The 27597-nt window shown below is 42.0% G+C and overlaps 1 protein-coding gene across 9 annotated transcripts; it reads right to left on the bottom strand.

Annotated features, from left to right (window-relative positions):
• Window positions 1–242: 242 nt before the first annotated feature.
• TFDP1 (transcription factor Dp-1) lies at window positions 243–27597 on the bottom strand. Of its 9 annotated transcripts, none has more exons than XM_083501553.1 (12): window positions 27312–27597; window positions 25072–25154; window positions 14385–14451; window positions 11443–11549; window positions 10544–10665; window positions 9167–9332; window positions 8737–8883; window positions 7718–7786; window positions 6143–6294; window positions 4861–5027; window positions 3606–3687; window positions 243–1513 (listed from the first exon to the last, which is right to left on the bottom strand). In XM_083501553.1, the coding sequence occupies exons 2-12, from the start codon at window positions 25081–25083 to the stop codon at window positions 1363–1365; spliced, it is 1242 nt and encodes a 413-aa protein (XP_083357679.1). In that variant the 5' UTR covers window positions 25084–25154; window positions 27312–27597; the 3' UTR covers window positions 243–1362. The 9 variants fall into 9 exon arrangements, with proteins under 9 accessions (XP_083357679.1, XP_083357684.1, XP_083357678.1 ...); XM_083501558.1 differs by having other exon boundaries at window positions 8737–8880; window positions 27312–27443; XM_083501552.1 differs by having other exon boundaries at window positions 27151–27336.

Here is a 27597-nt window from a genome sequence, read left to right as displayed (position 1 = left end):
CAGGCATATCTCAATCATTTATCCACTTATACATTTCTATGATCAGAGACACTATCCTAGGGATTAATTGCTTGTGAATGCAGTGCTGTTAAAGTCTCTCACAATTTATGTAGAGATATAAATACCTACCTACTTACCCATTTAAAGAGCTCTGAAACTCTTCCAAACTGAAGAACTATATCACAAGTCAAAACACAACAAAGCAGAAGGTGAAAATAATCTTGATTAGAGAAACAAAGAACTTGTTAAAAATGCCCACGCGCTTTTTATTAATAAAAACTAATAGTGCCACAATTAAACAAGTAAAACAAACTGCTTATATTCCATAAAATATTACAGAAAAGTTTATTTGTGTTTCAATAAAAAGACTACTGTCTTAGAACAGGCAGCTGACAGTATTTGTGCAGTTAATTCTTTGTGAATAAATTTTAAAAGACTACCACCTGCCCTGAAATTTCTTTTATAAAAAAACGAAGTATTAAAAGTGATTGACAAATTTTGAGTTAAACATAAAACATTCTCTATATTTAATTTCAACTTTATAATAGATTACTGGAAGATGTTTAAGAAACAAATATAAACATTTGTTTCAGTACATGTCTTTTATATGATAGACTTATAGGTATGTAAACAACTATATAACAAATTGTTTTCAAAATCTGCCTGTAAGAAATCAGGCAAATTTTTATCATAAGCAAAACTCATCCCAAACCTTCAAGACATTTACACAGCTGTGCCAGCTTGGCAGTAAACATTTGCCAAAAATTGTATTTCATATGTCCTAACATTCAGCAAACACAATATATAAATTTGATGGAATTACAATGATCAGAATAATTTTTAAAAGGGAAATAAATTCACACAATTTCCGCAAACTAACATTTAAAAAGAGGCTCTTTTGTTTGTTTCTTTGGACTCTGCATGATCAGCAAAATATAACATTTGTTTGCTATGCTTCAGTACGAAGTGTCACCTAAATGCACTCTAAATAAAATGCCATTCAGTGTATGCATTTTTGACAGGTGGACAGATTTTATTTTCCATTAAATGTGGCTACATTTTCAAACTTAGCAACAACACTTAGGGGCAAAATGCATTTTCCTTCAAGTTAAAAATTCTAAGCAAAGAGTAAATAAAGGTTCTGCATTAACACACTGGTATCAACACACACATCCTCACCACATGTAAAAAAATCTACATAAAACAAACAATTCTTTTTACTTTACTGGAGGAGCAATTTCTAAATTCAGGACTCTTACCAGTATCTCCTTGATGGGGCAATTTTATGACAATTCTCTTCCTAGAATTATTCCTGAAGCTTGCTGAATTTTAACATTTAAAAAAGTCTACACGCAAAAAATATCAGTCGTCATCGTCATTTTCATTAAAGTCCTCGTCATCATCATCGTCGTCATCTCCAACATAAGACACTGGTGTCTCTACTCTAGAGCCGCTATATTGAGATCCATTGGAACTTGTAGCTAACATTCCATCCCCTCCGTTTGAGTAGTCACTGAAACAAAAGCAAATTAGGATCAATACTTTTAACTGGTTTTCCATCAATGCATTAAGTTTTTACAACACAACTATGCAGGAGGAAGGGTGAGAAAAGGAATGTGCCTAAAACTTTTTTTGAACTGAAGTCATGCAAGGTTGCTACTGGACCCCAGGGACTTTGCTCGTATCTTTAGCTAGGATGCCAGGATCAACTGCTGTGCCTTCCTGACACAATGGCAAAATAAAAGAAAAAGCCTTTGTGGGTATGAATTGGGACCAACTTCTCAACACTTCCCTATGGCTGCTCTACACCATTATTGCCCTTTGGGCTTTAACTTCTTCAAAAAGGCACCTATTAGTGAAACTATTAAAGGTAAAGGGACCCTTGACCATTAGGTCCAGTCGTGGCCGATTCTGGGGTTGCGGTGCTCATCTCGCTTTATTGGCTGAGGGAGCCGGCATACAGCTTCCAGTCATGTGGCCAGCATGACTAAGCCGCTTCTGGCAAACCAGAGCAGCTCACGGAAATGCCCTTTACCTTCCCGCCGGAGCAGTACCTATTTATCTACTTGCACTTTGATGTGCTTTCGAACTGCTAGGTTGGCAGGAGCTGGGACTGAACAATGGGAGCTCACCCCGTCGCGGGGATTCGAACTGCCGACCTTCTGATTGGCAAGGCCTAGGCTCTGTGGTTTAACCCACAGCGCCACCTGTGTCCCGTAGGGAAACTATTAGGCAAAACAAAAAGTGAAATTTGCACTTTGATGAAAGAAGCACTTTCCTTAGGAAGTCTCAGCAGCTGCTGATAAGATTTTATCTGGCTAACAACAAAATCCAACCGACCAGAATCCATCACCCGCTACCAAGGAAGCCTCCCAGATCAAGGACATTGGTTGGTTGCATTTTTATTGGGTAACATGTTTTCTGGCTGAGATGCAGCCGTGCACAGGTCACTAGACCTCTTACAAAAACCCTGTTCCTCTATGGTAAAAGCTTGGGTTGCAGCTTAATATAAGCAATTATTAACCTGCACTGCAGGCTCTAAGTTGGTTTTAAAACTCCGGGGAGGGAGATATTGGGGAGAATACAGGTGGTGGTATTTGGAATGTACTGTATTGGCCTGAATATATAAGCCTCACCTTTTTTTTCCAAATTCCAACCGTGAAAAGTTAAAGTGCAGCTTAAATTCACGACCTTAAAGAAACTGGCTTTTATGGTATCGCAGCTGAAACAGACATACGGTAAAATGGAACGGGTGTGAGTGCCTGCGGAATTTTAAGGGAGTGGTTTATATCCGGATACTGTCTTTTTTTCTTCCCCCTCGAATTTTAAAGTTGTGGCTTATATTCGGGCCAATATGGTAATATGCTCTATTTGGGCAATAAAGTCGATTTTGGTCCATATCAGGGAGACCACAATTTTGAGCTGTATCGTAGGTGACACAGGACCGCAGGGCAAATGTCACACGCCTCTCACGTTGGCAAGGCTGTGTGGTGCTAGGGGAACATACTTCTACCTCTGGTGAAAGTGTTTGCAGGTCTATATATTTTTGGTCCCTGGTTTTTAATGAAACTAAGCAGTCAACTTAATTACCCCCTCTCTTCTTGCTCTCCCGTTTATTTTTGGGCATGACAACAAGATGGTTATATTAAAAAATTCTGTTATATTTTTTATTGGCTACTGCATGCTTGCCCACCATACAGTAATCGGAATATACTGGATATTCCAATAATGTTTGGAATATTGCCGTTTTTGAAGAAGTTACACACCATCTTCGAACTTTGCAAGGCACAGCTACATTGGATACCCTCTATCCAGTCGAGCGGGATTTTATTTTGTATACAAATGAACACCACTTACAACAACTTACACTAGCTTCCCAGGAAATCTGGACTTTTGAGTTAAGTTTTGTTTCGTTATGTGATATGTGAACTGTTAATATATGTGATTTGTGCCACCTTTCATCCCTATGGTTTTTGTTTTTCCCTATATCCCCGTATGTAATACTGTTTTGTTCTGCATTAAAATCAATGGAGGGGTGTTCCTAAAAATGACGGTGCTTGCAATTTGCCAGGTTTATCAGTATTTAAAGAGAAATGCCATCAAACCTGTTTGAAAATCTTGTCCCATTTGAAGCTGAACCTGATGAGGATGAGACATACACACTGCTTATTGATCCCTGAGCCATTTCTGTAAAAGGAAGAAAGCATTATGAATTCTGCAGTGTTGATTCTGTACTAAACACAAATCTAATCCAAATATTTTTTACACGTAGTAACATTTTGTACAAAGAGCTCATCACGAAGAATTTTTTAAAAGGAGCTTAAAAAAAGAAAGAAAGAGGTTACACGGCCCATTAAAGTTCCCACTAAAATATAGGTGCACTGAATAATCTCTAAAGTGCATACAAAGCAGAAGAAAAATGGGGGGGGGGATAAGTTTGGGTGTACAAAGCCTAATTCTCTAAAGCATACAAAACTAAGTGTATCATTAAAACACCCGATTGTATTATAGTAAATAAAACCAATTGTACGGAACAGCAGAGGCAAGGATGAATATGACAGCTTCCTTTTACTATGAAAATATTGATTATTCATAACCGCTACACTTAAAAGTATGGAAACGCGTGCTAGAATGAAATCAGACTTGGTTCAAATTTGCTCTAATAGCTGACAAGTACCGTATTTTTCGCTCTATAAGACGCACCAGACCACAAGACGCACCTAGTTTTTGGAGAAGGAAAACAAGAAAAAAATTATTCTGAATCTCAGAAGCCAGAACAGCAGGGGGGATCGCTGCGCAGTGAAAGCAGCAATCCCTCTTGCTGTTCTGGCTTCTGGGATAGCTGTGCAGCCTGCATTCGCTCCATAAGACGCACACACATTTCCCCTTACATTTTAGGAGGGAAAAAGGAAGTCTTATAGAGCAAAAAATATGGTATTTCAAGGACAGCTTTGTTAATTCTGATGATTTGCAGTCCTTTTTGACACCAACTGAGGACAGCACCATAGCACTTTACAAGCAGTTCTCCTTTCGGAAATGATTTCTAGGATTGGCCTGGCACCTAACATTTCACAATTGACTGCTAGATAATCCACCTCTCTGTAGGTGATGGTAACTCCACAATGATTTGGAAGTCACTGCACTATTACAACTTTTATTTCCATCATTTGAGGGCAGGGAAGTTCTTAAGAACTTTTCACTTAGAAAATGCTTTGCTTAGGCAACTGTAATGATAAAAGGCTTTGCAAACTACTTGTATCCTATAGCGCTGCATATTGCAGTTGTGTCAAGTTCCAATGGCAGTTTGGTTTCTTTTCCACACACATTTTAAATGTAAGGAAATCTTTCGCAGAACCTTACCTGTCACATATGGTTCAAGAGCTTTAGGAACCAAGCTCCTTGCATTTTTTAGGTCCTCTGCTGAGCAACTTCCAGATTCTAGCCCAAAAGCCATTCCCATGCGCTTTAACACTTCTATATCATCGTGTATTTCAAATGCATTGTCAAAATTAAATAGATATTCAAACCTACAGAAAGTGGGTAGAAATTGGTCAAAAAGCTATGCACATAGGGTTATAAAATTTTCTTCCAAAGTGTACCTTCTACTAATACGCAACTTTTAAAAGATACAGCACATTTTGATGCTGTTATACAATTCCAACACTGTCTTTCAGGAAGCAGTAGTCTCAAATATTTCAATATCTCATATATTAGTAAGATAATTGGCCCCATCAAGACCAACACTGTCCAGTCTCACTGGCAGGGGTCTTTTGTGGAGCCCTACAGAAATCAGTGTTGAGGAGTGCAGCTCACAGAATCAGCTATAATCTCATCAGGTTATAGACTGTTGAGGCCAGCTTTTTCACTAGTAGCACCAATGTGGTAGAATGTTCCACCTGCTTAAATACAAGAAGTTTCAACAGTGTTCCTCTGGCTCTTGAAGACATACCTGTTTACAAGCATTCCCCACCCCCCACCCCACCTTAATCTCCTAAACTGAACCTCCTGTTTTAACCTCTGTGCTGCTTTAATGGGCTTACTTTATTGTACATTTTAATTGCGAGTTTTTATTTTAACATTTTGAACGAACTGTTTTAGTGTGGATTTTCATTACGTGTGGATTTTTTCTATTGGTTTTTATACTTGTAAACCACTTTGAAACCACTTAGGCAATTAGGTGGTATATAAATATAAAATAATAAAACCAGTATTTGCAATCCCAACTTTGTTAGTATTTAAGAGATTAGTCCATTTTCCTGCATAAATGTCAAGCTAGCTCCATGAACATGTCCACCTGGTGGCAGCTTTGCTCTCCCCTTGCAAGAGCATGAGCAATGAAACCATGCTCCCTGGCTTACTGTGTTATGACTGAATTGGAGGTCCTGGTTTGTTTTGCTTCAAATAAACCACAGCATGAAGGCAAGATTTCTTCTTTGCTTACCAGACTTTGGTTTGAGCAAAACAAACCATGTTCCCATTCTCATATATAATACTAAGACAGGCACCATGGTTTGTTGCCCCCATGCTTACTAGAGGGAGAAGCAAAGCACAAGTCAATTGCTTATTATAATTTATCATGCAAATGCAGCCAGTGTATTTGCAAGGACAGAAGGAAACACTTGTTTCCCTACTAGCAACCTACTTGTCATTAGAAATACTGCAGTCAATCACAGTCTTCTTGCTGGTGTTCACAATGATAAATGGCAAATGAATGACAGAATTAGAAGCTGGTGGTCTGTTTGCTTGCTGTTCTGCTTGACGATTTCGCTGAACAAGATTCTTGAAGGCAATTTGCTGTTAAGGGATTTAAATATAAACAACTTCATTTTCTTTAGGAATAGAAAAACAATTGTGAAGGCTTGCTTGGCATTAATTCTTAAATAAGAATATTTAAGAATAATTAAACAAGTAACACTAATATCTATCATCAAGTGTTTCTGGATTAGGCACTCTTAGGTTTTGAGAAATGCCTCCTTTTTGGTTACCAGGTGGTATGTGTTTAAGTCTAAAACAGAAACACACACCCACACCCACACCCACACCTAAGTGGAGGGGTTTTTCCTCCAGCTCCAAAACAGAGTCCAGAACATGGGGAAAAAACTAACTTCTGCAAAGTGAATAAGCTCTGGACAAACTTTTTAAAGATATCATCCGTAAAATAGAAGTAAAATAAGATGAGGAAAGACAGTGGGGGGTTAGGGAAGAGAAAAATCTGCCTAATCAGGTAGGGTTGACCAGGAAGCTGAAGAAAAGCTTATTCCCTTGGTGCCATTTCATATATGCAGATAGTGCCTGGTTACAAAGAGGAAGTACCGTATTTTTTGCCCCATAGGGCGCACCGGCCCATAAGGCGCACCTAGTTTTTTTGGGGGGAAATAAAGGAAAAAAATATTATTTCCCCCCAAGGCGCGAGGTTGGGGAGGGGGAAGCCCGAGCTTCCCCCGACCCCAGCCCCCAGAACAGGCTGCTCTCCGCAAGAGAGAGGGCTCCCGCGGCTTGCACAGAACTACCCGAAGCCCCGGCGTGACTGCTCAGCGCACCGGGACTTCGGGATAAGAGGCAGCGCTGCACAAGCCAGGGGAGGGGGAAAAGTGCGTCCTATAGGGCGAAAAATACGGTGCTTTCCAGAAGTAAAAAGGCTGCTGTTCTTGAAACCCCAGAAAAATGCAAAGAAGTCTAATAAACTCCCCTGAGGTTGTTCCAGTTAATTATTTTTATTCTATTATTTAATTCTACTCTATCTTTTAGGGCAGGCCTAAAATAAAAACAGGAGACACAAAACATACAGAACAGAATCAGATGAAGTTGCATACAGGTGCTTGCAATAATCAAGAACGAAAACTGTGTGATGCCTTATTGCTAAAGTGAATTAAAACCATTGGGAGGAAATCATTTTGCCTTGCCAGATGGAAAAATCTCCCCTTTCCAAACCCCATGCACTGTTCTGGGGGGTTCTCCCAACCCTCCAGAGCTGATCTGAGGCAGATAAGGGGGGCGGGAAGCACCTTTGCAGTAGCAGGAGCCCTTGCCGTGGCTTCTGCTAGCCCACCTGCTTAGTTGACTTGTCCAGCCCATTATCCTCTTATTCCCAGTCATGTCATTTACTTATGTAGGATTAAGTAAGTGCTTCAGGGGGAAACCGGCTCATCTTAACACATTAGACAATTGATAAATAAATATAGTGATTTGGCAAGGCAAACAACTGTTCCAAAAATACCTGAAGTATTAGCTCTTGTAGTTGTGACTGTTTTTGCTTTATTCTTTCAAGTCTTCTCTGCCGCTCCACCTTAAGAAAAGAAACGTTGTTAGTTTTAGAGAGGAGCTGGGTGAATTTGAGAAGTACCGTAGCTACATATTGCTCTGTATGTGGGCTAAAATCCAAGGAACCAAGAAGTTCATTCTGTGAATCTAAGGGGGCTTTATACTTGGTTCTGAAAAAGCAGCACCCTATCTCAAGTAATATATACATTTGAAACATAGGCAAGATTCCAAAGCAGTTCACAAGACAGCATGAGAATCAGCTGCTTTAGATTTTTTTTAATATCCAAGATTTCATATCTGCTGAAATGAATTTGAAACATCACTTGCTGTTCTTAAACAACAACGACAGTGTGGCAACAGCCATAAACCCTCTCTCTGAATACAAGAAAATCTTGAACACCCAGAGCTAACTACCATCAAATAATACATAAGCCTGTTCAGAGATTATTTAAAGGCAATCAAAATAATTCAACCAAAAATGTATCTGTTTCTTATAGCGAAGTCATTGATAGAATGAAGGGGTATTAAACAGAGGTGCTTATGAATATGACCCTATTAGATTGTAAGGTTCTACTTCACTGTAAATATTCCCTAAAGTGGAACTCAAATTTTCATTATTAGTTACAGTGTTCTGGAATATTTCCAGAACTTGGGAGGAATTGTCAACTGTCTACTCCCTCTGTCTTCCGCCAGCACTTGGGAGGTTCTTACCCTAAAGATTTATTTTTTACTTATGAATTTTTGCAAATGCACAATCATTCTCAATTAAAGAAAGTTATGATTTTGAAAGCCAGATGTGCAGAATGAATTATTCCACCACTCCAAAATCTGGGTCTCCAACCAGAATGAAACCCTGTGTGGAACCGAAGGCATGCCGCCATCTTGGAACGGAAGTGAGGGAATCTGTTCTTCCCAAGTAATCAGAAAACAAGATTAAAGAAATGCTACAAATGAGAAAAGTCCACCGCATTTTACCTCTAAATTCTGACATTCCTGAGCTGAATTAGTAGGTAGGCCAATCCATTTTATTTCTTTCTTCTCCTTGGAAATAATGTTCATGGCCATAAGGACATTTAAGGCATCATAGACACGTCGTCTAATATTCTTCTGATCATAAGCCTGCTGTTGAATTAAGAGTATTAGGATATCTCTGATTAAACTATTTTAAAGGTTTTATCCAGTCATGGAAAAGCTGAGGTAATATCGCAACTTTGTCGGTTAACAGAGTAGCATTTCTAATCTTGAAAACAAGAACTTGAATTTTTCATTATACACAATACACACACTGGGATGATCCCCAAGAGAGAAAGCAAAAAGAAAGGGGCTGTCTCTGCATGTAGGTATTTGTAGCATGCAGGAAATGGGTTTGTTGTCTCTACTAAATTCAGAACATGAATATATTTACCGATTCATTTGGTGAGATGTGTGCATCTGCGGTACTAAACTCTGCAACTAACTCATCTGCTACCTCATTGTATGAGGTCGTTCCTTTCCTCTGAACCTTCTCACAAACTTTCATAGAGAAGTGCCGCAAACCCTTGCCATTCTTTTCACCCTTTTTGTTGCGCTTCCTATAAATAGAGATACAATGAGTTACACACACACACGAATCCCCAAAACCAATGAGACGACTTTAGGGTGGGTTTCTTTTTTTAAGAGAACTGATACCCCAACTTACTTGTTTCATTAAACCTTGTGCAAAAGAAGTCTTCATCAATGATAAAATATGTTCTAATGGTAGCAGTGTTAGCCCACTGCCTTTAGGAATTTGTCTGCATAGAAGATTTACTTAGCCAAACCTTTATTAGGCATTACAAACAAAGGCCTTCATAAAATGTCCATATATAAAATTATAAAATATATACAAAAACAGAAGCAGAACGCCTCAAAACAGTATTTTTTAAGAAATGCAAAGGCACTGAAGAAATTGTTTTAATGAACGTAATTTGTTGGGTTTGGACACCCACGTCTGACCTACACACACACAGTTAAAATATGAGGATATTACTATTATTATTATTATTATTAATACCCTGCCCATCTGGCTGGGTTTCCCCAGCCACTCTGGGCGGCTTACAAAATATCTAAAAACATAATAAAAACATCAATCCTAAAAAACTTCCCTAAACAGGGCTGCCTTCAGATGTCTTCTAAAAGTCAGATAGTTTTTTATTTCCTTGACATCTGTGTGCGTTCCACAGGGAGGGTGCCACTACCGAGAAGGCCTATTATGACAATAGGCATACACTCCCATTACTCGAAACATTTTGGATTTGTTTATAACGTTATTGAAAGGAAACTCTATAGAAATACACACCATATCTACCTTCAGATACCAACCTTTATGTGAGGAAGAAACGAACTACAAGTTTAAGAGAACTGAATGCAATTATGTCCTCGAGTAGATGGAAAGGGCTTTGGTCCAGGGGAGGCTTCTGCTGGCAGGACAGGGAGTGAGGTGATTGTCACTGACCTCCCCCCCCCCCTGTAGCTCCTTGCATCACCTCCCATGGTGTTCTGAAGGATCCTCCAAGTATCTGGATCACATGGGGAGTTGTCAGGGAAACTGGCAAAAACCTACCTCCTCCCCTGATTCTGCTAACATAAGCCTCCAGGAATATCATTGGATTCGGCCCAATATTTTTCAGCTATTAGCTAACTAGCTGGATATGAGGCCCAACTTTAGTTACCAAGAATAAAGATTTTGAGTCATGCATTTTCCTGTGAATATGTTGTAACATTTTCCTGTGAATATGTTGTAACTTAACTAAATTTTACTCACCCAGCAGACCAAGGCGAAGAATCTGCAGTCTGGTTCTGCGGTACGAAGTGTGTGTTGGGTGTATGTGGACTTGATACCAGAATAGTATTGGGGGCTGAAGGTCTCTGAGGTGTACCAATAACCTACAGTTAATACAAAATGTCAGTTAGTGGTACCTCGGATTTCGAACATAATCCGTTCTGGAAGACCGTTCGACTTCTGAAATGTTTGAAAACCGAGGCGCAAAGGGCGGTTTGCAAATTCAATGGAGAAAACTGAAAAAAACTCAGCGGAAGCTGTTGGACTTCCAAGGCACATTCGAAAACAGAAGCATTTACTTCCGCTTTTTCAACGTACGGAAACCGAAATGTTCAGCTTCTGAGACATTCAAAAACTGAGGTAACACTGTAATTATATTAGCTTCCTTAGTATGGAAGCCATAATTTTATACTAGATACATTTTTAAAAGTCAAACCGCAATTTACATTTTTAGTGGGTATTTTGCCCAACCAGGAAACTCTTAAGTTGGAATCAAACTCTAACTTATATTATATAGGCATGCTGCTGAAAGAACCTCATCTAATGGTGCTCTTCTCCACTGAAAGCTGCCAGTTTAAATGCACCCCATGGTTCCTATGTAGATCTCAAAAATGTCTAATGTACAACAGAGGTGGCGCTTTAGATGTTTCCAAACTAAAACTCCCACCATCCCTCATCAGCAGAAGCTGATAAAAGCTGCAGCACACCAACATCTGTAAAATCACAGTTTAGTTACCCATGATGTAGAACAATCTTATGCATGTTTTCTCTGAATGCGTCCCAATATTGGGGCTGACCCCAGCAAAGGATTAATGTGGCACCTCAAAATCTACAAGTACATATCACAAATGAATCGGTAGGTTTCCCAACAGGCCTCTTACCATTTGTTGTGCAATGTTGACATTAGATTGTCCAAATGTTTTCGGTAGGAGTTGTTTTCCAAGTGTATTTACTGCGGAAGGGTGAACGGCTACTAATGAAACAACACCTAAAATGCACAAATTGAAAAGTTACAAAATGGTAACAAATAACTGGCAACACAATTAGGAACTGACTAGGCAAACTACAGAGGTCAGTCTAATATTTAACCTAATTCTGTTGCACACGTCCAAGTTAAAATGCTTTTAAATATGTGAGACCGGGAGACATTCTTTACTTGAGCAAATGTTAGGATGAAGTCCTTGAGATAAACCATTGAGCTCAAACATAATAGCTCAATTTAATTCTCTGAAGACAGAGAAATCAACGTGCCAAGATTAGAATCCCTCACTATAATTTATCTGACATACTGACTTAAACTACTACCAGAAACATCTGCTTTGCTTGAAGATTAACTTCTAAATCAGGCTGGAGAATCTATGGCCTTCGTGATATTTCTGAACTTCAACTCCCATCATCCTTTAGTAATGTCTTTCATTTTGTAGTTGTGTGATCTGTGCTCATACTGTATTGTGATGGCCATTAGCTATAAACCATAAAATCTACTGACTGAGCTCCCACCATCCTTGACCATTAACCATGCCAACTGGAGGATCACAGGTTCCCTACCAAGGTTCTGGATAAATCTTGACGGCCCCAAGTCAGTATGAAGAAAGCTTCCACATCTCTTACAATCACATCCATTTTTACTTGGAAACAGCCAGTGTGAAGCATACACAGAACTGAAGCCTGTGTCTCCAAGTTGTCATGAAGACAGAAGTTTTTAAAAGTTCTATATGAGCAATGTGTATACGCATTTCTGTATAAATGCTGCCACCCTGTGGTACAAAATATTTTATAGAAGTAAAATTTTAGAATGGTAGAAAGTAAAGTGAAAAAGTATTCTATTCACTTGAATAGCTACAGAATATTAGGATGGTGTATATGCAGGCAATTACCCACCCACCCTTCTAAGTAGTTAAATGCAGTGTTGTCTGAAATAATTCAGGAGGGATTTGATGACTAAAGGAAATAAGAGAATACCATTAAGTATCTGGCCAGTAGCATTTGAGATTAAAAGAGATTTTTAACATTAACTATTCTAGTGTGCAACTTTTTAAAAGTGCAATCTTTATGAGACACCGGTACAGCCTAGTGGATTGTCTTTCTTTTGTGCAGATGGCATTATACACCTATTTTGAGATTTAGAAAATTGCAGTTGCAACCAAATCCTGATGAAATGTTTGTGGTATAACTCAATAAGATGATTCAGGGAACTAAAGTAATAATAGTAGTAGTAGTAGCAGCAGTAGTAGTTGTTGTTATTATTATTATAATTATTATTTCCTCCGCCCATCTGGCTGGGTTTCCCCAGCCACTCTGGGCTGCTTACAACATATCTAAAAACATAATAAAAACGTCAAACATTAAAAACCTCCCGATACTGGGCTGCCTTCAGATGTCTTCTAAAAGTTGTGCAATTCTTTTATCTCCTTGACATCTGAAGGGAGGGCATTCCAGAGGGAGGGCACCACTACTGAGAAGGCCCTCTGCCTGGTTCACTGTAACTTTGCTTCTCGCAGTGAGGGAACCAGCAGAAGACCCTCGGAGGAGGACCTCAGTGTCTGGACTGAACGATGGGGGTGGAGACGCTCCTTCAGGTATACTGGGGCGAGGCATTTTAGGGCTTTAAAAGTCAGCCCCAACACTTTGAATTGTGCTCGGAACAAAAGTGGAATGGTTCTGCTGAGAAATAACTGTATCAGTCTCAAAAATGTATTCTTACTCAGATTTGGATGCCCTGTCCCATAAAAATAATTTTATTAAAAATCTGGTATACAAACACATTAGTAAATAAATTGAAGCTTTATTTGTTAAAGCAGGGGTCACAACCTTTTTATAGGCCTATGGCACATTTGGATTTTTGAGTGTGTACTATCCCCTTCGGTCACTTCAACTGAAGACTTAAGACTCCAAAGCCTCACTTTCAGAGAGTACTGAGTGACACACTGTCTCTTTCATAAATAACTATGAAACAGATATAGGCTGCCGCTGTGGCTCCTCTCAAGCAACTCTATGTCACACAGCATGGTCCTGCTCAAAAGCTGCACCCTTTGGGTCAAAGATAAACAGCTGCATAAATAAGGCCTTAGACGCATCCATGGGATTCAAAGATGTTTCTGATGAACTACGTACCATTCTGGAATCTGAGTGAGGAACAATGTGACTGGCTGCTGTGGACACTCATGATAGCTAAACACATAATAATCCAATAATGGAAGGAGAGATCTTCTCCCTAATCATACAATGGAACAAAGATACCAGCCACCACCTATGAGAAGAGGCCTTTTCCACAAGGGGAAAATGGAAAATTATTGGGCACATGGACTCCCTACACAAATTCATGGCAATGGTTGATTACAGTATTGGCTGCCACTGATCATGTGCACTTTTTAAAAATTAGTTGTTGTTTATTGTATTGTTTTTGTATAAAGTATTTCTTTCAAAAATTCAGTGAAAACCTGAACGTAAGAAAGACTGAACAGTCAATATGCACGCTTTCTTCTACAACAAACACCATTGTGCAGGTAGCATTACATGCCTAGGATATATTTACTGATTAAAATTTGTACATGCTGCCTTTCATCTGTGAAATTTTAAAGAAATTTACAAAGTACTAATAGATCTGGGTCACTGTGAGAATGACTAGGCCCAGGTGTCAAGTGTGGCTAGGAAAGCAGCCATTGCAGCCAAGTTGAGCCCACCAGGGTCTTCAGATAAGAGGAATGGGACCCACCCGAGGTTTATTTGCCCAGGACTCCTCAAACTTGAAGCCAGCCTTGCTACACACACAGAAGTCTTACTTCATTAAATATGAAGGCCAATGACAATAAGAGTTTCTTACCTTTTCCAGGACTAAGATTTTGGTCTATAAAAACCTTTAATTCTCCATTAGCTTCAATTAGACCAGCCTACAAGAGAAGACACATTTTATTTAGATGTAAAGTACTTTGCAAGCAAATTACATTCCCAGGTCCCAATAGGTTTTGCAAGGGACCATCCAAATCCATCATCAAGTTAGAGGTTGCCTTTGTGTCCACAAATGTATTCTGTGATTTGCTGGTGGTATTGTTGTCACCCTCTATAAAAAATAAGTAAGAGGGTCTGTGCCTTGGATTTTTTTTGTGGTCCTGGCAAGCACCAGATCCATGATGTTTACTGTGCAGGCTTATCATAGCACTCTGCTCCAGGTCTACCTATGTGCATATAGCTATACACAAAATCCCCATTAGCCTTCCCCCTTGGTTGAGGCCACACCTTGTTTTGTCCTAAGGAGTTGAGGGACTTGCACATAGGCACATACACACTCCCAATGCCTCATTATGCATACAGACTTATCAGCTGGAAATTGTGTAACCCAGCTCTAGTAAGAACAAAATATGCAATATTCCGACCCATTACACACCCACCCACCGCAGAAGCAAGCAACTATGTAGACTGCTCTGATCAATACATGGTTGACATTTGTCCTCTTTAACAGGGTCATGGGCTTCCTACACCAAAGGAGTTAAACTATCACATACATTTTCCTTTCAAATGCCTCCCTCTGGCCCTAAAGTGAGTTTTGGAGTTTTAGCTCAAAGTTTCTTTTTCAACTTAGGAAAGCAAAGCGCTTTAAAATGTCATCAAAGCTGCATTTCACAAGGAGTACAGTTGCCATAAGACCTCATAGGAATTCAGCCTGGAGGTCAGACCAGGGTTTGACTGCCATCACCAGAACTTCACAGCAGGTGCACTGGAAATCTGAAGTACACACAGTTGTTTACTAGCTCTTTATAGGCCTACCCTGTACCCTAGAGTGCACTGCCAGCCAACTCACCAATTTTGCTTCTTGTTGACTAGCACATGAGCAAAGCAACTAGGGAATTATTTCTCCAAGTCAGGACTGCTGTGAACTCTTAGGACTGAATCAAACAAAATGTAGGTATAATAAAGAGAAGCTTATCTTTAAAATAAGCCAGCAGCCTGCATTATAAAGCTCTACATATTCAACCCTTAACACGCTTACAAGCAGAGCAAAAATTAAAAAGTACTGTAAGCACAAGGGAATAAATTTTTATCAACTTCTTGTATTTTCTTACCTTACTCCACCCCAAAAACCCATCATTTTTCAAAGGTGAGACTTTTATTGTGGTTCCCTAGGGCAACAATTTCCACACTTTTTAAATTAGCATTGGAGATTTTAAAAAAATCAAAGCTCCTTATGGCAACTAGAAATGGAATAAAATGATTTAGTTAACAATACCATTTGGAATAAATCAACACGTTAACGGCAAAGATGGAGCCCAGATTAAAGGATAGAAAGCCTCTAAAATAAGAAATTTGATGGCTTAGTAAATGAGACTTTTTACCATTTTTAGGCATGCAAAAGAACTAAGAAGGTATTTCACTTTGGTTACTGATGCTTGGCACCAATCAAAACTTGGAACTGCTCTCTTGGATTTAGGAGAGAGAGCCAGGTTTAATCAGCATATTAATGGGACGTAACTTCGCAACCCCGAGCATTCTCAGCAATTTCATGCAGCTGTTAAACAGCATGTGGTACAAGACAGAACCTTGAAGGACACTATGGTCAAAATGCCCAACCGGAGTCTCCCTCATCCCCAGCCCCACGTTCTGGAACTACATCTCCAAGAGGGACTAGACTCGCAGGGGTCAGCAACCATTTCCAGCCGTGGGCCGGTCCACCGTCTCTCAGACCATGTGGTGGGCCAGACTATATTGCAGGGGGAGGGGGATGAACTAATTCCTATGACCCACAAATAACCCAGAGATGCATTTTAAATAAAAGCACACATTCTACTCATATAAAAACACCAGGCAGGCCCCACAAATAACCCAGAGATGTATTTTAAATCTACTCATGTAAAAACACGCTGATTCCTGGACCGTCCACAGGCCGGATTGAGAAGGTGATTGGGCCGCATCCAGGCCCCGGGCCTTAGGTTGCCTACCCCTGGACTAGAGACACTTCAGGGACACACATCCTCACATCCAGTTCCAGGTGCACTAGAGTAGAGAAAATTATCTCCATTCAACAAGCAGACAAAGTTAGACTGAAATAAATCTGGAGAATCCAGCTCAACGAAGAACATTGGCACTGAATGCTCAATCACCTCACTCAAGAATGCAATACTACAGACTAGCTGAATATTATCATTTACCAGTGGGTCATTCCATATCAAGTGATCCAACTTTTTTACCTCATGTCATCCAATTTTCTTAATATTCTGTACACTTGTTGAATGATCAAAACTAAGTTTAAATCTAAAATTTTAATTTTTTTATCTCATGAGTGAAAAGTGGCATGGAAATATAATAAATGAAATGAAGTTCCCTCAACACAAATAAATTATCTGCAATGATTGAGACTGAGGGAACGAGAACTGGGGGTTAGAAGTCCTTTGTGGCAATATGTGTTGAACTCCACAACAGATAATGAACCAAGTATCTTAAACATGACCAATTAGGCATGTAAAACACTTCTAAAGAAATTTGAATTTACCGCTCCTGCTGTAAGATAAAGCCCCTCTCCCACCGCATCATTTCAGGCTAAAAGTTGCACTTGCTCCAGCAGGGTGAGAAATTACCGTATTTTTCGCCCCATAAGACGCACTTTTTCCCCTCCAAAAATGAAGGGGAAATTGGGGTGCGTCTTATGGGGCGAATGCCTGCAAGCCTCGCGCGCCCGGCAGGAGGTCCCACCGGGTGCGCGAGGCTTGGGGCGGCAGCGGACTGCTTGCGCGCACCTAGAAGCTTGGGGCGTGCTGAGGTCAGCGCACCCCAAGCTTCTGCATGCCGGCAAGCAGTCCGCTGCCGCCCCAAGCCTTGCGCACCCGGTGGGACCTCCTGCCGGGTGCGGGAGGCTTGGGGCGGCAGCGGACTGCTTGCCGGCATGCAGAAGCTTGGGGCGCGCTGACCTCAGCACGCCCCAAGCTTCTAGGTGCGCGCAAGCAGTCCGCTGCCGCCCCAAGCCTCGCGCACCCGGCGGGACCTCCTGCCGGGTGCGGGAGGCTTGGGGCGGCAGCGGACTGCTTGCCGGCATGCAGAAGCTTGGGGCGCGCTGACCTCAGCACGCCCCAAGCTTCTGGATTAGCGCAGGGGTCCGCTAGCCCTGGGAGAGGCGCCCGGCTCTCCCACGCTAGCGGAGACCTTGCCGGCACGCAGAAGCTTGGGGCGCGCTGAGCTCCGCACGCCCCAAGCTCCTGGTGTAGCGCAGCGCACCTGGGGGGGAAATAAAAATTTTTTCCTTTATTTCCCCCCCTAAAATCTAGGTGCGTCTTATGGGCCGGTGCGTCTTATGGGGCGAAAAATACGGTACACAGAAAACTTGAGCAGTTAGTTGCATTCACATCTTTCATGCAGTGTCTTCTAACTTGCCCTTCTCCTCAAGCAGGTATGACTGAACAGCGCCCAAACCCAGAATGCAAAATCTTCAATGTATAACCCCCATATCCCAAATTTCTTAACACTGGTATGACCTTCCTTTAAGAAAGGCTAATTAACTGGAATAAAAAAGAATGCTTTGATGTAATTTTAAGCAAAGACTTGATGTGTACAAATATTTTCTATCAAAATCAGGAAACCAGCTTCCCTCAGAAGTCAGATATACCAGTTAGATATGGAACATAATAGTCTAGAAGCTGCATAAACAAGCAAATTACTCCACAGACATTTATTGAATGCATCTATTTTCTAATTGCAAAAAAATGCTATTTCCCGTGCTTTGCTTGGAGCTAGATGTAGAAAGCAACAACAACAACAACAAAAATATATGTTTGAGTGATAACCCAACCCACATTGCTTAAAATTCTATATACTTTAATGGTAGATTCAATTAAGCTACATGCTACATACAGAAAGAGTCTATGCTTTTTGTTAAATATTAGACATTATTGGCCACAGATACATGCACTGCTATGGGGATACTAAAACACATATGCCAATATACATTATGTCCCTTACATTTAACTCAGTCTTCTCTGCACACAGTGACTGCATTCACACCCTATAGTAAGCAAGCTAGGAGTAATATTTTAACATGAATATGCAGATTACTCTCACTTTGCTCTTCCTCGCCAGTGAGTGGAAGCAACAACTTAGCGCTGCATCAGAACTGGGGATTGTGGCTTGTTCCACTCCCGCAAATGACACTCTTAAGTCAAGGTTTGTTCTTGACATACCGATCACGATTTGAAAGAAACAAACCATGTTTCCCAGTTTGGACATAATGGCTAGCCATGATTTTAAATTATTTTGTTTCCAATGATTCTCGTAATTATTTAGTTTCAAATGTTACTTTATAACTCGATAATATAAGCAGCATAAGTAGAGTATGCAGCCCTCTCTGAGAGAGGACAATCTCTGCACTAGAGAACTTGCAACATTTTAAAAAGCCCCTTTACTTCAGGGTAGCACAAGGCATAATTATATAACAGCATACAGCTGAACTCTATAACCTGGCTGAGCAACAAAGAATTGCCAACAATAATAACTCTATAAATGATGTATTTAATTACCGTATTTTTCGGTGTATAAGACGAGGATTTTTTACCCAAAAATTAGGTTTAAAATTGGGGCTCGTCTTATACACAGGTAGTGCAGAGGGGGGTTGGTTGATCTGTTGCAGCCGTGAGCAGGAGTTTATCTGCAGCAAGGGTTGATGGAGATTGGCTGCCGCTGTGGCAATAGGGCGGTCGATTGGCAGCTGCGGGTCTTCGGCGATGCGTGCGATTTTTAGCGGCAGGTAAGCGATTTTCGGCAATCATCCCTCCCCTCCCAAAGCTTAACAACTCTTGGAAATCTCCCCCCATTTTCTTAATTTAGAGCCCCCCAAAATAGGGGGCGTGTTATATACAGAAAAATACAGTAGTTAACATATTGATTTGACCTAAAGACTGCCCCCACAACTTGCCACTCTTTGCCACCTTAAAATTGAGTCCTCTTTTACGAAACTCAAAAGTACAATAGTGCTAGCAAAGTTTAGGTTGTAGGTAGCAAATTGATTCCCCTTGACTTCCTGAATTACTGCCCCCACCAAATTCCTTCCTGCCAATAGTGCATAGTTTATTCTGTTCCTGGGCCTTGCTGAGGCTGTGCCTCAACCCTACAATCTCCTTGGTTTTCCCTTTCATCACAGATCCATCAGAAATTATTTTTTTCAGTTTCTGTCAGTCCATTGCCCACTTTGACACACTTCCTTTAATTACACTGCCTCTTTGTCAATCTGACTGGCACCTTTTCCCCCCTTCTCTATCTTCAGAGACATATAGCAATGTCAGTTCTGCTCCCATCAGTCATAGCAGCAACCATTCAAAAGCTATATTAAGTATGTCATAGGACTCGGGATGTTCTTACTTTAAACAACCACCAACCAATGCCACACACAACCTCCTTAGGAAAGTGCCCTCAGTATCAAAGGAATCTGCCATTCTGCAAAGGATGTGCACTATTACCGTATTTTTTGCTCTATAAGACTCACTTTTTCTCTCCTAAAAAGTAAGGGGAAATGTGTGTGCGTCTTATGGAACGAATGCAGGCTGCGCAGCTATCCCAGAAGCCAGAACAGCAAGAGGGATTGCTGCTTTCACTGCGCAGCGATCCCTCTTGCTGTTCTGGCTTCTGGGATTCAGAATATTTTTTTCCTTGTTTTCCTCCTCCAAAAACTAGGTGCGTCTTGTGGTCTGGTGCGTCTTATAGAGCGAAAAATACGGTACTCAATGAATGGAAGTGCAAAGACTCCTACTGCACACTGATTACTTGAGCAGCTCTTTGGAACCTGGCCACACAAAACGCAGGTGTACAAAAGCAAGAAACTATAAACTGTGCAAGGTGCTGGTTTCTGAGAGGATACAGAATTCCTTCTTACAAGATTAACATATTGCAAATTCACTTAAAATAAACGAATGGGTAAACTGAAATATTGTGTATCAAATACTGTGTATTTCATTTGTGGGCATTTATTCCATGCCCTCTACTTGAAGGTCAAAGGTTGGGCCACAACATCATATGGCATATATCACTGAATAAAAAGCCGTTAAAATACACTTCATCTGAAACAAAAATTGCCTGGAAACAACACAAAGGCCTGGCAGAACTAAAATTTCTTAACCTGCCACTAAAACCAAATAAGAGTGGGATCTGGCCTGATCCAAGGGGAAAGACAGCTCTGAAGTCAAGGTGCTACTTCCAAGAAGGCCCTGCTCTGGGTCAACTAAACCTACTTCTGTCACTGATGGCACAACCAATAAGGAATCTCCCGCAGATCTCAATTCAGGGGCAGGATGATCCTGGGAAGGTGCTATTTCAGGCAGGTGGGCCCCAAGCCATTTGAGCTTCATATATTAAACTCAACACCTTGACAAATAGCCAGCCGGTGAAGTTGCCTCAGAGCTGGTTCAATATGCTTGGGGCACCTAAACTCGACAGCACCCAGGCAACAGCTGCGACCTCCAAAGGAGGCCCTATGTAGAGTCATCAAAATTCCAACTATCCTTATCCAGGAATGGCAACAGCTAGGGAATCAGGCGTATCTGGTGATCTGAGTCTCCAACGATAAGGTGAAATTTAGGAGTGCCCCTGGATCACACAGTTGCTCCTTTGGGGGAGTGCAACTGCACTCCAATCCTAATTTCTGGACCCAGAAACCAATCCATAGGGCCCCTGTCTTCTCTAGATTCAATTTCAGCTTACTGGCCCGCATCTATCCCTTCAGCTCCCGATTCCAATAGATGTAAGAGATGATGCAAGATACAATCAGTGTACTCATGATACGTAGCCTCAAGTCCTCTGTTAATGGCTCCCAACAGCTTTATGCAGATCTTAAATAGCACAGGTCCCTGCAGGACCCCATGGTATAATTGCCATAGGGCTGAGTCCCACAGCATCACTACAGTCGTACCTTGGAAGTTGAACGGAATCCGTTCCGGAAGTCCGTTCGACTTCCAAAACGTTCGAAAACCAAATGGGACTGTAATTCTAAAAACAAATCTTAAGTTGAACACGGATATCAGCAATACATTTTAGAATTTGCAATGTACTTTCAAAAGAAAAACAAGCCTCATATTTCTCTGCATTTACAAGCACATGTAATATCGAGGCCCTAAACATGGCAGGAGGAAATTGCATTATAAAAGACTTTTTAATTGTGTATGTTTATAAAGGAAATCTGAATTTAAGACAAAAGTGTTAAGTCCACACTTACCTCTTAAACTCAATCACAACAGTTTATCAAACAGATTTAGTTAGAACCTTAGAGGAAAATATGACTTCTTACTTTTAAGTATCATAAAAGCAATATACTGAATTTATTGTTGTTGATGCCTACTGGATCCAGGAAGCAGCAAGTTTTCACAGATACTGTAGTATTCTAGAGATGCCATCTTGCATCTCATCAGGATGATCCAGAGTCCATATAAGTGATCTTGTATTCAAGATGGAGAAATTAGATGTGAAAAACTAAGTACACCCTTACTGCTCCATAGGAATTAAAAGGATAAGTAGCAGACAGGGGCTACAAATAATTGATCATCAGCAAGTGTGCCCACCTCCATAAAAGCCAAAGTTTTAGCAGCTTGCCGGTCTGGAGCATTCAGGTGTGTTTTAACACAATGCCAAGGAGGAAGACAACATTCTTAGAGAAGCAAGTGCTACTGCCCATAAAACTGGAAGGGTTCCATGGCCATCTCCAACCAATGTTCTACAGCGGAAAAGGTTATTCAAAAGTGGAAAACATTCAAGACTGTTTCCAATCTTCCCAGGAGTGGACGACCTAGCAAATTCACCCCAAGGTCAGACCGTGCAACGCTCAAAGAAATTGCAAAAAACCAAGAGTTACATCTCAGGCTCTAAAGGTCTCTGTTACCATGTTAGATTTTAAAATTCATGACAGTACCCATAGAAAAAGACTAAACAAGTATGGTTTGGAAGTGCTTCCAGATGAAAGCCTGGTCTCTCTAAAAAGAACATGGCAGCACGACTTTGGTTTGCAAAGCTGCATCTGAACAAACCACGCGACTTCTGGAACCATGTTCTTTGGACAAACGAGACCAAGATGTTTGGCCATAATGCACAGCACTACATTTAGCAAAAATCAAACACAGCATATCAGCACAAGCACCTCATACCAACTGTCAAGCATAGTGGTGGAAGGGTGATGATTTGGGCTTGTTTTGCAGCCACAGGACTGGGAACCTTGCAGTCATTGAGTTGGCCAGGAGTATACCAAAGTATTCTACAGTCAAATGTGTGGCCATATTCCCAACAGCTGAAGCTTGGCTGAAATTGGGACATGCAACAGGACAAGGATCCCAAGCACACCAGCAAATCTACAACAGAATGACTGAAAAAGAACAGAATCAAGGTGTTGCAATGGCCCTGTCAAAATCCAGACTTCAACCCAACTGAAATGCTGTGTGGGACCTTAAGAGAGCTATGCATAAACAAATGCCAGCAAACCTCAATGAACTGAAGCAATGTTGTAAAGAAGATTGGGTCAAAATTCCTCCACAATGATGTGACAGATGGATAAAATCCTACAGAAAACAATTACTTAATGTTATTGCTGCTAATGGTGGTTCTACAAGCTATTGAATCATAAGGTGTACTTAGTTTTTCACATATGGCTTTTCCATTTTGACTTTATTTCTGTTAAATAAATCATAACACGGTGTAATACGTCATGTACTTTTATTCATTTGAAGTTGTATTTACCTAATTTTAAGACCTGCTAAGAAACAAATGATTGCTATTATGTCCCGATATGTAAAACCACAGAATTCAAAGAAGGTCAATTTCTTTTTCCCATGACTGTAAGTGACCTTCCTTGGTGTTTCTGTATCTGTACAGAGATCCAAACAAAGATCTGTTACTTGTCTCTAATCCCACATTATTTTTGCAGTGGATATGGGCTTTAAGACCACAAAAGCTCTCTATTTTACTTATAGCATTTATGATGGCTCAATTTAGTTGCCAACCAACATGTTTTGTTGTCGTTAACTAGTTAGCATGCATAGTTGTTCGGGGGGGGGGATTCAAAATGGGAAGCTTGATTTAAAGCAATTATTTTTCTGTGCTTTTTCTTTGCAATTTTAATTGCCTAATTTAATTTAACTGCAGAATTTGGGACCCGCCAAACTAAGCACAGCCCTCTGTCCGTTTGTGATATCCGAGTGATATTGTAAAACAGGATTTGTTCAGTACACACCAGCCTACAATGCATGGTTGATGAATTGTTTAGCTTGATGTGTTATAAGTTGTGGAAGCCTGCTCTAAATCAATAGGATTACCCATACTGATTAAACTTATGCTCATTGATGAAACTGAACTTGACTGTTCTAGTTTGCAGGACAATTACAACAATGGGAAGAAATTATAGATTCCAGTAACTAGTTTTTTGCAATTTCAATTTTAGGTCACGATCTGAGTCTATGATAAATACCTTAATAGGAAATACAACAACTCTCCTATTTTTTTTATTAAGAATAGGGCACAAAGAAACAACCAAACTGCCATATGCTTTTCAACGCTGAAGGTGTGGTTCTGCTAGAAAAGGACTAGATTAAAAGAAGGATAAAGGTGTACCTTCTATTTCAGCCAGGTAATATAATGGAAAGTAGAGTACTAACGAAAGCAGTAAGAATTCACTGCATCATACTTAAAAAGACAACTCTAAAAAGGTATTTTTCATTATGCCATAGATGATCAAAGTCAGCATCATACAAAATCATGGCGGGCAAACAGCTTATTACAGATCCTCAAGCCTATAACTTTTTAGTGTAAACCTTCTACTTATATTGCTTATAAGAAAGCAAATCAAAGCAAGTGTTAAGCTATTATTGGAGCTATACTAGGAGCCAGTGGGCTAGCAATAAACATCCTGAAAGGTAGAAGCTTTCCCTAGTTTATTCACAAGTGAAATGGTGGGCAAAAAAAATATTATACCTTCATAATTATTTGGGGGCTGCTGACTCAAATAAAACTGATTCTGATCCACATACATGTAACTGGCCTTCCCTAGTTTGGAATAAAGTGTAACTGAAAGTGAGAGCACAACATAGTGACTTATGGAATTCTGCTAAGTGTTTCATGCTACCCCAGTACAGCAGTATAGGGGGATGCTACTATGTGCATATATACCACCACTACAATATACCAGATGCACCACTACTCATCATTAGAAGAGATGATGACTTGTCATCTCTATGACATTAGGCTAAAAGCATCTCAGCCTAAATGGTGGGGATGTAGCCACACATACTTGTGATATGTTCCTACTGATATGCTGCACTGCCATTATGCGGCACAGGATGGAGTCAATGCAGCTACATGAATACATAGGGTAACAGTGAATTCCTATATTTATTAATGCTAGGGTTACCTTGGGCCAGTCACTGCCCCTCAGCTAACCCACCTCACCGAGTAGTTGTGGGGATTACCATATACATCACCTTGAGCTCCTTGGAAAAAAAAGGTGGGATACAAATACAATAAACAAAAACAACTGTAGGACCGTTACTTACAAATATACTTACATCTTTTGCCATGTTACTTAATCCAAGAAATCAGTTCTTTACTTGCTTGATTGCCACAGGTACAGGAACAGTAGCACTGTATTCTAAAAAACGATAAATTAAAAGAGAAGAACTTGGTTATTGCAGGGAAACACATTTTAAAATTGAGATGGCTACATTTTCTTGACTTTCAGCACGGGGTTGTAAAAGTAAGTTACAGTCTGAAAGACCCAACTTAAAGCCTTCATAAATTAAGAGCAGCTCCGTCTCCAAAGCGTTTGGCCCCTGATCTTCTGAGAATATAAAGGCAAGATGGCCTGAACTGACAGGATCATAGAGGTGGGGATGGGGAGTTGCACCCTGTCCAGCTATGCGCTGGATGACTGAAAAGCATAAATCTGCCTCCTGCATAAATCTGCCCACAACCCCCTTCCAAGAAGAAGGGGGAGCGGGGTGGGGGGCTTTGCTCCTGACCCATTAACTGCAGAACAGTTGCTAGGCCTCAGGGGCCCAACCCCCTACTACACTCCCCCCCCCACGCTGAACAAAACACACACTGCTTCTCCATGCGAACATGCAAGCAGGCCCTGGAAATTTACATGCTGCTTCGGGGGCGGGGGGAGGAAACTGGTCCTGAGAGTCCCTGTGAAAACCAGGCGAAGCAGCATCTGCGCTCCACAGAACAACTCCCGCCAGCCCCCGCCTCCTGCACCTTCCCGCCCCCTCTCCAGGGCCTCAGAAGCCCGACCAGAGCCCGGGGAGTCTGAGGCTGGAGGGACGAGACGGGGGGCCACCCAGGCACCAACCTCACCCTCAGCAGACCCTCCTCCTCGCCCGCCCGCCCGCCCCGGGGAAGGGGGGGGAGGGAAGAGACCGGGGTAGAAGGAGAGAGGGGAGGAAGGAGGAAGAAGAGGATCCGTCCCGCCTAAGCGCTTCCCACCGCCGCTGCCTCCTCCTCCTCTTCGTCTCCCACCTGTCCTCCTTTTCGGTCCCTGCAACCCACTCCCCTGCCCGAGGCGCCGACGGTACCTGAGGAACTAGAGGAGGAGAAGCAGGGAGCAAACTCCATCCCCCACAACACACTCCCGAGCAATCCCCCACCCACAGCGCCGCTCTTGCACGGGAAGAGAGAGATGCCAACTGCACATGTGCAATGCACGGCCCTCCTCAAAACCCCCTCGGGGGTGGGGAGAAGCAGCCGAGGAGCAACACCATCACCTCTAGGCTTCCTCCTCCTCCTTCTCCTCCCCCTTGCAAGGCAAAGCAGCTGTGTTTGTGGGGAGATAAGGTTGCGAGGGGGGCACCTTTCTGCTCTCCCCCCCCCACAACCTCCGGCCACAAACATACACACACTCGTTCAACTGCACCAGAATGAACTCTGCCAATAATTATGAAGCGACATAAGTGTGCATGGGAAATGTTAATAAGAAGTTGCCCCCCTTCCCACACGTCTTTTCACCCCTTTCCAGCGCCTCTCCACCCCAACCCCTCGCTTTGCAAGCCTCTTTTCTTTCCTTGGTCCCAACAGTTTCCAGAAAGTGTGAAGTTTTCCTGAAGCAAAGGAGGGGACACTTTTTTTGGGGGGGGGTGTCGTCCCCCCCCAACACGAGTACATTTCAGCCATCCCTTAAGGCTGCAGCCGTGTGCAGGCTTACTTGGAAGCAAGCTCCACCGAGACTTTTGCATGCTTACTGGATAAAAAAAGCAGACATGCAAAATAAAATAATAATAATAATAAAGGATCGGCCTCAATCCTAAACAAAGCTTTTACCTGGGAGTAAATCGAACTTAAAATTAGCCGCTCTTTCTTCTTCTACCGTACTCGGGGTGCAGAGCTGCGATCCGATGCACAATTGCTGATTACTTGGAAGCAAGCCCCCCCGCTTACTTTCGGGTAAACATGCACGGGATCGGGTTGCAGGCAACAACCCCTCCTGCTCCTCCTCCTCGCGAAAGCGCCATCATTCCCTGCCCCTGCCAAAGCTCACCCAGCCAAGCCGCGCTCTCCTTCCTGCCTCGCTTTGCTGCCTCCTCCCCCCCCCACCCCAAAGCTTGGAGGTTCCCCGGCGCCGACCCGCAGGTTTGACCCCCTTCTCACACCTGTTCGCGCTCCTTGCACGGAATGGGGCGGATGGGGAGGAACGGGGCTCGCCGCTGCCTCCGCTCGCCCTCCCCCCCTCCGCCGGCGGTCCCGCGATTCTTGGCTTTTTGGCGGTTGGCACAGAAGGAAGGCAAGGGGGAGGGAAAAAATTGAAACTTACACTTTCGTGCGTCCCTCCCGGCGTGACGCTGCGCGCTGACGTCACGGGGCTGTAACGTGCCCCACATAGGCACACGCGGGGCGGCGAGCGAGCTCCCTCCCACATCCCATCGCCGCTCTGCCGCACGCTCGCTCGCTTCGGCCGGCCTACTGGGCTGTCGCAGGCGGAAGGGCCGCGCATGCGCGAGGTTTTCGCGCCTTCGGGATTCCCTTCACGCCTTCCTCCTCCCGGGGCCTGGAGAGCGCGGGAAGCGGCAGCGCGAGACCGGCCGTTGAGCCGCCCTTGG

This window comes from Podarcis liolepis (assembly GCF_965112155.1).
Source record: "Podarcis liolepis genome assembly, chromosome: 4".
Classification (NCBI taxonomy): Eukaryota; Metazoa; Chordata; class Lepidosauria; order Squamata; family Lacertidae; genus Podarcis; species Podarcis liolepis.
Note: the sequence above shows the minus strand (reverse complement) of the source record. Positions and strands in the feature narration are given on the sequence as shown.

Excerpts from the sequence above, each read along its gene's own strand:
- TFDP1 (XM_083501553.1), bottom strand. Across the intron at positions 3,688-4,860 it reads TCTTGAACCATATGTGACAG|AAATGGCTCAGGGATCAATA; the intron begins GTAAGGTTCTGC and ends TTCCTTTTACAG. Across the intron at positions 1,514-3,605 it reads GGGACAAGATTTTCAAACAG|TGACTACTCAAACGGAGGGG; the intron begins GTTTGATGGCAT and ends CTTTTGTTTCAG.